Source organism: Gracilinanus agilis, chromosome 4 (assembly GCF_016433145.1).
Source record: "Gracilinanus agilis isolate LMUSP501 chromosome 4, AgileGrace, whole genome shotgun sequence".
NCBI classification, from domain to species: domain Eukaryota; kingdom Metazoa; phylum Chordata; class Mammalia; order Didelphimorphia; family Didelphidae; genus Gracilinanus; species Gracilinanus agilis.
Window position 1 is genome coordinate 459,594,616 of NC_058133.1, and position 9,779 is coordinate 459,604,394.

The following is a 9,779-nucleotide window of genomic DNA, read 5'->3' on the forward strand; positions in this document are numbered from 1 at the left end:
CTTAGACTCAATACTATGTATTGATTCCAAGGCAGAATAGTGGTAAGGGCTAGGCAATGGGGATTAAATGACTTGCCCAGGGTCACACAGCTAGGAAGTATCTGAGGTCATATTTGAACCCAGGATTTCCTGTTTCCGGTCTGGTTCTCTACCTAAAGAGTCAGGCCTAGAGATAGGTTGTAGGTTCAAATATGACCTCAGATACTTCCTAGCTGTGTGACCCTGGGCAAGTTACTTAACCCCCATTGGCTAGCCCTTACCACCCTTCTGCCTTAGGACTAATACATAGTATTGATTTTAAGGTGGAAGGTAAGGGTTTAAAAAATAAATAAATAAAATAAAAAGTGGAGCAAATAATACTTTTGCTGCCCATTTCACAGTTATCTGAGGGAAGTACTATGTAAACATAGAATGGGAAGTTTTTACTCCTTTACTGCTCTTTTGCCTTGAAACCAACACACAGTATCAACCTTTAGGTCATCTCCCACCAAGGCCTTCCATGGCATCTGACCAGACTATTAGGTACTCACCTTGACCCTAACTCTAAAGATTCCCTTTCTCCCCTGTTCTCTTTCCCTGGCTCTGTTATTTATATTGCTTCGTGTTGATTGATTGCCTGTCTTAAACTTGGATGGAAAGCTGACAAAAGTGAAAACAAGCTGGATTTCTACCAAGGTCTCTAGGCACTAGAATTAAGAGGGCTTGGAGAAGGCTTCCAGTAAAAGATGATTCATACTATCTGTATAATTTATCAGGAGCAGCGTTATCCTTACTGTATGGCACCTTAGAATCCGTCTAATCCGATCTTCTTTACTTGTGAATTGTAGGAACCAAAGCCTTAGAAAGGTGGCCCAAGTAGTCAGCAGTGAGACTGATTTGAACCTATGTCCTCTAAATCCAGGATTATGCTAAAGGTATTATTGCTCTTCTTGGGGCTGTGCTCTCTCTTAAAACCCCTCACTTCTTATTTTTCTTCTTCTTACTACTGTCACCTTCACCTGTTTAGCCTTAGCTCAGATTTTCCAGATTATGGATGCCTTTGCTCTACTTCTCTCTGTTGTGTCTTCTACCCTGCTATGCCAGCTTTTCCCAAGCATATCCCCAACTAAGGAGAATTATTCTGGTAACCGAAGAAGTGGGTGAGAAATTGCAATTTAACTGAACCAATATTTATTAAGTGCTTCTCGGGGACAAAGCCTTGTGTTAGACCCTAGGGGCGTGAAGATAGATGGTACCCAAACCCTCTTCTTCTTTTTATTTTTTTAAACCCTTATTTTTTGTCTTAGTATCCATACTAAGTATTGGTTCTAAGGCAGAAGAGCAATAAGAGCTAAGGAACTAAGGTTAAATGACCTGCCCAGGGTTACACAGCTAAGAACTGACTGAGGCCACATTTAAACCCAGAATTCCTGTATCCAAGTCTGACTCTCTATCCACTCAGCCACCTAGCTGTCTCTACACAAGCCTGTTCTTAAGGAGCTTACAAAATGCAATGAGAGGAAAATATATATCCCCAAAATAACTTTGGGAAAAAAGAGATTGTAATAAGTAGGGAGAGGGAGCAGGAGGGTATAAGATCTGGGAAGTTTTCCATCAACTCAGTGAGCTTGTAAGAAGGAAAAACTATAGGATTTTTATTGTATCTTCCTATGAAAAGTTTGCACATTCTCCGCTTAGTATGGCTGGATTGAGTATGAAGTGGTTGGGTTATTCTGTTGTGTGTAGGACTGCCCTTGATACTAAAAATAAATGGGACACATGCTATATTTTCAAGGAGCTTACAAAGTGGCTTGGGAAGGGAACCTTCATGACAAAACATCAAAAACATTTCACTCTTTTGCCCTTTTCCTTTTTCAGAATAGACCTGGGTCCTAGGGGCAAACTCTCACTCAGAATGTCTCAACCAGAAGCCAGTAAGGGTTACCTAGGGTAAAGGCACATGGAATCTACATATGCTCACTCACCTACACAGCCCAAGCTTGAACATCAAGTTCCTGGCCTCAGTCTCAGAGAAGCCAATCTCAGTCTGAGAGAGAGAGAGAGATAGCAGCTGTAGAGAGGGGACCACATGGTCCAAATGGTGGGAGTTCTTGAGACCCAGCCTCTTAGATAGAGGAAAGGGGTCTTTCTGGGCAGATCAATCCTGCAATCTAGCCTTCTAGCAAAAGAAAGGGAAGTTTTTAGATAGCATTAACCTCTCTTTAAAATTTATTTAAATTTATTTTATTTTTTTGAATATTTTTCCATGGTTACGTGATTCATGTTCTTCCCCGACCCCCCCCCTTCCCATAGCCGACATGCAATTCCACTGGGTTTTACATGTATCATTGACCAAGACCTATTTCCATATTATTGATAGTTGCACTAGGGTGGTCATTTAAAGTCAACATTATAAATCATATCCCCATCAACCCATGTGTTCAAGCGGTTGTTTTTCTTCTGTATTTCTACTCCCACAGTTCTTTATCTGGATGTGGATAATGTTCTTTCTCATAAGTCCCTCAGAATTGTTCTGGATCATTGTATTTCTGCTAGTAGAGAAATCCATTATATTCTATTGTACCTCAGTGTATCAGTCTCTGTGTACAATATTCTCCTGGTTCTGCTCCTTTCACTCTGCATCAGTTCCTGAAGGTCATTCCAGTTCACATGGAATTCCTCCAGTTCATTATTCCTTTGAGCACAATAGTATTCCATCACCAACAGATAGCCATTCCCCAGTTGAAGGACATTCCCTCATTTTCCAATTTTTTTGCCACCACAAAGAGTGAGGGATATCATTAGCCTCTTGGCCCTGCTTTCCTTATCTCTTGCCCACAGGGTAGCATCTTAAAGCATTATGGGTCTCTGGGCTAACATAAGACTCACAAAAATGCCCAGGAGTTGCCACATTGCCAGTCTTAAGTTCATTTCACTTCTGGGAGAACTATTGGTTAGGTCTGAAGTGCCTCCTGGATCACTGCCTTGTTGTACTGGAGGGGCTTGTATTGCTCAGTGAAATTATGACTTATGCCACACAGGGTTTCCCAAGATCAACAGGTCATAGTAGAGATTTCTGACAAAAAGTGATCCATCAGAGAAAGAAATGGTAAAACTGCTCTAGTATCTTTGGTAAGAAAACCCCATGGACAGCATTAAAATGATAAAAAGAGATGGCACAGGAGGATGACGCCCCCTCCCCCCCAGGCTGGAATGTGTCCAACATGCTGCTGGGGAAGAGTGGAAAACTTAACTAGAACTAGTTTCAGTCCTGATGAAACAGCTGAGTCAAAGCTGCAAGAAAGCTGAGCTGTGAAAGAGTCTGGTGATGAAAGGTAAGTCCAATACTGTAAAGACCAATATTGCACAGGAACCCGGAATGTAAGCTCAATGTGGTTAAACAGAATGGAAAGATTAAACATTTAAATATTGGGTGCCAGTGAATTTAAATGGACAGGAATGGGTGAATTTAATTCAGGAGATCACTACATATACTACTGTGGGCAAGAATCTCATGGGAGAAATGAAGTAGCCCTCACAGTTAATAAAAGGGTGAGAAAAGCAGTACTGAGATATAATCTCAAAATATGATAAAATGGGGGACAATGGCCCATTCAGCATAGGGGACTGGAATGTTAAAGTGGAAAATCAAAAGATAATTAGAATAATAGGCAAGTTTGGCTTTGGAGTACAAAATGAAGTGGGGTAGAGACTAATAGTTTTGTCAAGATAATTTGCTGGTCAAAGAAGACATCTTTTTCAACAACCCAAAAAGTGACTCTGGGCATAGACATCACCACATGGTCAATACCAAAATCTGATTGATTATATATTTTGTAGCCAAAGGTGGAGAAATTCTATATAGTCAGTTAAAATAAGACCTAGAGCTGACTGTGACTCATATCATTAAGTTTCTTATTGTAAAATTCAGTCATAAATTGAAGGAAGTAGGGAAAACCATCATACCATATAGATATGATCTAAATAACATCCCTTATGAATATGAAGTGGAAGTGATAGATTTAAGGGATTAGATCAAAAGGATAGAGTGCCTGAAGAACTATGGATAGAGATTCAGGAGGGAGCAACAAAAAACATCCCAAAGAAAAAGAAGAGCGAGAAAGCAAAATGGCCATCTGGTGGGGCTTTGAAAATACCTGAGGAAAGAAGGAAAGCAAAAAGTAAAGGAGAAATGGAAAAATATATCCAACTGAAAGCAGAATTCCTGAGAGCAGAAAGGAGAAATAAAAGGTTTTCTTAAAGAACAATGTAAGGGGCAGCTGGATGGCTCAATGGATTGAGAGCCAGGCCTAGAGAGAGACAGGAGGTCCTAGGTTCAAATTTGGCCTCAGATACTTCCCAGCTGTGTGACCCTGGGCAAGTCACTTAACCCCCATTGCCTAGCCCTGTAACAAATAAAATTAATATAGAAGGATATATAAAGATATTAGGGTTTAAAAAATCTTTAAAAAAAAAGAACAATATAAAGAAATATAAGAAAACAATAGAATGGGAAAGATAATATCACTTCAAGAAAAATAGATATCAAGGGATAAAACACAAAAATGGTAAGGACTTAACAGAAGTAGAAGAGATTAAGAAGAAGTAAGAGATTAAGAAGAAGTAAGGAGGACAGTTAGGTGGCTCAGGGGATAGAGAATCAGGCCTGGAGACAGGAGGTGCTAGGTTCTAATCTGGCCTCAGACACTTCATAGCTGTGTGACCCTGGGCAAGCCACTTAAATCCCCCTGCTTAACCTTTACTGCTCTTCTGTCTTGGAACCAATGCTTAGTATTGATTCTAAGACAGAAGGTAAGGGTTTTTAAGAAATAGAAAAGAAGTGACAAGAATACATGGAAGAAATACAAGAAAGATCTTAATAGAACTCATAATCATGATGACGTAGTTACTGATTTAGAGCCAGACATCCTAGAGAATGAAGTCAAGTGAGCCTTAGGATGTGTTGCTAACAATAAGGCTGCTAGGAGTGACAGAATTCCAGTTTTACAATTTATACCTCATTAGATGCTTATAACAGCCTGCAAGGTAGGTACTATTATTATCATCCCCATTTTACATTTGAGAAAACTAAGGCAAATAGAGATTAAATGCCTTGCCCAGTTACTTCATAGATAGCTAGTAAGTATCTGATGCTGGATTTGAATTCAGGTCTCCCTGATTTCAGGCCCAGTGCTTTATTCACAAATTTTCCAACTTTCTCATCTGAAAGTTGAGGAAACTAAGGTCCAAAAGAGGTCAAGAAACTTGCCCAAAGTCATACAGGTAACAAAGTAGCAAAGTCAAGATTTGAACCCAGGATCTCTGACTACAACTTCAGCATTACTCTCACTGATACTAGTAAGCTTAGAGTTTGAGATACTGGTCCATGAGTTACAAGTGCAAAGTTAATCAAAGAAAAGTATCACGGGAAATCTGAGGAAGGAGATACTATTTTCACCTGGGTGTGGTGATGAGTAAAGCCTTCCTGGATGAGAAGCCTGGAAGGATGGGAGGAACTTTAATAGGCAGAGATAATGACAATAACAGCTCAAATTTGAATAATACTTTAAGGTTTAAAAGTCATTTTGTGAGGATCATCATATTATATTCAGCTAATGAAGGAGGAAATGAACATTCCTGGAGGTTAAATGATTTGCACAGGGTCACACAACTGGTAAGTATCTAAATCCAAGTGTTAATCTGGGTCCCATAATTCCATGTAAATGAGAGGAAGGAAGAATTTGATTTTATGCATGGGGAATGATAGAAGCATACAAAGCAAAGATGCAGAACAAGACAAGGCAGAGAATAGTTTAGTTTGCCTAGAATGTATACTATGTGACGGCAAATAGTATAAGAAAAGGTTGGAAAGGAAGCTGAGAATCAGTATAAGAAAAGCCTTGACTATCAAGATATAGGATTTATTTTGTAAGCAATAGGGAGGCACTGATGGTTTTTGAGTAAAGGAGTCATATGATAGTCATTTTATTATAAGTATGTCTAATACCAATTAATGTAATCCCAGAAGGTCCATACAGTTCATTGACTCAATCAATAGTATAAACCAGATATGAAAAAGTCTTTGATTGATTTGAGGAAAATAAAATGCTTTGATATTAAAGACAGGAAATATCTTTTGATTGTCCAAAATCACTGGACACACCTCTGGGCCTGTGTATAAAACCTCAAGACAATTTGGAATCAACAAGTCTAACAGCAGGCCAGTCTACTGGTAAAGCAGCTCCATCCAACTTCTGAAAGAATCATTTTTGGGGAAGAGTTTCTCCCTTTCCCTTCTCTCCCCCCAATAAGGTCAAGTGTCTTGAATTTCCATGAGAAGTCTCCCAGTAGCTGAGTCCACTAGAACCACAAGAATTGGAAAATGATTAAGCAGAAACCTTGAGTTGGACATATCTAGCGATTTTGTAAACTTTCTATAGTCTGGAGACATCTCAGGATGACAGCTGGTATTTTATCCTTCTCCACTACCTAAGCAGAAGCTGGGGAGAGAGTGTCAGCAGCAACAGAGAAGTAACTGGACCCAGAAGAGGGATGGTCTAAGAGCAGACCAGCCCAATCCAACGGCAATGCCTCTTTCTCTCTCTTTGAGGAGCCAGCCTAGCAGACAGATTTGTCTGTTATTTGTGCCCTGCCCTGCAGTGAATTACATGAGTACTACACAAAAGGAGAAAAAATTTCCAGGAACCAAGGAGATACAAGGTACCTTTTTGCCATGTGTATTCTCCATGCATGTGTCTCACTTATTCTCTGAGTTGGAACCCACTCTCCCCAAGGGACCTTGTGCACACAAGTATATAATGTATCCCACCCCACTCCTAAGTTAGGAGATTGTTTTGTACCAATTGTTTTTTATAATGTCATATAAATAAATAAATATTTGTTTTAAAGTTAATTGAAGATTCTGGCTAATAATCAATGGGGAAGCACACTAGTGGGGGCTCATGAATTAACAGTATAGTATTAGAAACTCAGTCTCTCAAGGTTTTCCTATGAGTGACAATTAAGAGAGTGGCTTCAGGGAATACTTAGAACATATAAAATTGGATCATAGTTTTAGAAGGGACTTCAGTCAATGCTCCCCTCCTGATTTTATGGATGAGGAACTTGAGGACAAGGAGGTTAAGTGACTTAATCCTTTTTTCCTTTATGGCTCCTTGAGCCCTTATCAATGAAGACTGGCACCTTTGAAACTTATAGTTTTTGAAAGTTGCTTTGAACATTGAAAAGTTAAATGATTTACCCCAAATCACAAGTCTAGTATGAGACCAACAAAGGACTTAAATATAGGAATTTCTGGCTTTGAAATCTGTTTTCTACCTACTATGTTACATTGCCTCTGCATGTTGATCCTGAATGTAAATAGCAGAGAAGAGATTTGACCCTAGGCCCTCTGCCTTCAACAGCTTATGTGAAGAAATTCATTTAGGGGGAGCTAGGTAACAAGTGAAAGAGTACCAGGCCTGGTGGGGAGGGCATGGGTTCAAATTTGACCTCCCTTCCTAGCTGTGTCACTTAACTCCAATTGCCTAATCCTTGCTAAAAATCAACTGAGTCTAGGATAGAAGGTAAGGGTTATTAAGAAATGAAAGAAAGGATGGAAGGGAGGAAAGAAAGAAATGAAAAAAAGAAAGGATGGAGGGAGAAAAAGAGAGAGAAGGAAAGAAAGGAGAAAGAAAGGGATAGAGGAAGGAAAGAAAGAAGGAAGAAAAGAAAGGAAGGAAGGAAAGAGAAAGAGGAAAGCAAGCAAGCAAAAACAGAACAGTCGTTTTAAACTAGAAGTTCACAAAGTGTCATCTGTGGACAGACAGAGGGGATGGTGAAATTCAGGTGTTCTTCAGGGTCAAAGTAATTTTCCTAATAGTACTAAAATGTTTTAATTTCTAGTACAATAAATATCATTAGCTATAACCCATATAAAGCTCTTCAGGCTTTAAAAAAATAAAATGTTTTACTATCTTATATAGTAAATAAGGATAGATATAATACATAGAAAAGTTCTTCTGTCTAATTTTTAAGTGAGAAGAGGTCTTGAGATCAGAAAGGGAGAACCACGTAATGGATGAAGGAGGCTGGTTTTCGGAAACTTTCATCATCTAGTACATATTAAGTTAAGTCAAGTAGACTTAATATAGGACACAGAAATAATAGCATATACATTTTGCTCTCCTTCATCTAAGGAAATCAGTCCTTACATCTATATGTACACATGTTCTTTTTCTCCCACTTGACAGGGAAGCTTCTGAGGAATAGAAACCATGTAGCATCTCTTTGTATCTCAAGGGCTCAGCGGAGGACCCTAGTGCTGTGGGTCCTCAGTAAGTATTTGTTGATTTCAACAAGCATGTCTGTGTGTGTGCACTCAGCGCCCACGGACCAGACCAGACGAGACATGGAGGAGGCTGACAGTGCCTCGTGCTAGGGTGGGGTACCCAGGGTAAAGCCTATCCCAGCGAGTGATTTTCTCCTCCACTTCCCACCCTCTGGCCCTTCAGCCCCTTTCCCAGTGGGCTGCGGGAAAATTGTTGTAAACAGGCATGGGCGGGAGGAGGTGCTGCCAAAATGACTATGGAGAAATCAGGCTTAAGAAATGGGGAGAGGCAGCCACTATCCCACAAGTCCAGGGTCTCAGAGACAAAAGGGGGTAAACGGCTGGGGCAGGAGAAGTGACCTCTAGCTAAGCTCATTTAAAGGAGAGGAGTGGCAGAAGGAATGCTTTTCCTCCAACTTCTTGTGCCTCCTTCTCTCCTCCATGGTCTTGAATTTTTGTTTTCTATATAATTAGATGCTACAGGGTAGTTTCCCCGCAAAAGATTGTAAGCCGCTTGAGGACAGAGATTTATTTTTTTAATCTCCAGTGCCTATTATGTTATGTCGCATACAGTAGGTGATCAATAAATGCTGATTGATTAACTGACTTTCTGTAAGTGGCATGATCAGGGCACTTGGGTAAGCAGGCAGTTTCCCCTAGATTGGCAGATAGCGCGGCCAGCACAACAACCTCTTTCTCGGCTTGGGTGACTTTCCGACACGTGCGCTGTAACTCCTCCCACCCGGTGCAAGGCGCTCCAGCAAGGGCTCAGCGCGCCACCTGGTGCCGCTCAAGGATCAGTTCCCCCTTCTTCTTTGAATGCACCAACTGCCGCGGGGGGAGGGGAGGAGAAGGAGGAGCCGGGGAGCGGTTTCTAGCGGCGGGTGCGTGCGTGATGACGTCACGCGTTGCCCGGGAGCCTCTCTCTTCCTTTCCCTTCGGCACCGGCCCCCGAGGGCTGCCAGTCCTTGACGCGCCCCCGGCGGCCTCTGCCCTGACTGTGCGTACTTGCGTACTGCGCGCGAGCGTGCGGCGGAGGCGGCGCGGGCCGAAGCGAAGCGCGCCGCTTCTGCTGCTGGCCGGGCGCCTCTTAGCGAACGGGGCGCCGGCTCCGCCACCTCAGCGTCCGCTTCGCCGAGCCCCGGGCTCCCGTGTCCACCAAGCCCCGCGGGGGCGGCAGCTCTGGGCGGCCCGGCTTGTGGGCAAGCCCGAGGCCCGAGGGCCGGGGGTGGCGTGAGGACCTAGTGGGGGCCGCGGGCGGGTGGCCGGCATGTCGGTGCCGGACGCGATGCCGCTGCCCGTGGCCGGAGTCGGAGTCGGAGTGGGCGAAGAGCTGAAGCAGGCCAAGGAGAAGGAGGACGCCGAGAAGTACTCGTTCATGGCCACCGTCACCAAGGCGCCCAAGAAGGTGCGGGGGCGGGCGGGCCCGGGCGGGGGGGGGGGGGATGCGCTAGGGGCGGGCCGGGCCCGG

General features: G+C 42.6%; 1 protein-coding gene across 2 annotated transcripts in view; it reads left to right on the plus strand.

Annotated features, from left to right (window-relative positions):
- Nucleotides 1–9,447: 9,447 nt before the first annotated feature.
- Nucleotides 9,448–9,779, plus strand: part of AHCYL1 (adenosylhomocysteinase like 1) — a 53,567-nt gene continuing 53,235 nt past the window's right edge. The window contains exon 1 of one of the 2 annotated variants that reach the window (XM_044672285.1): nt 9,448–9,716. In XM_044672285.1, the coding sequence (XP_044528220.1) occupies nt 9,579–9,716 (138 nt within the window). In that variant the 5' untranslated portion in view covers nt 9,448–9,578. The remainder of the gene's footprint in view (nt 9,717–9,779) is intronic. The other variant, XM_044672284.1, reaches the window with a different exon arrangement.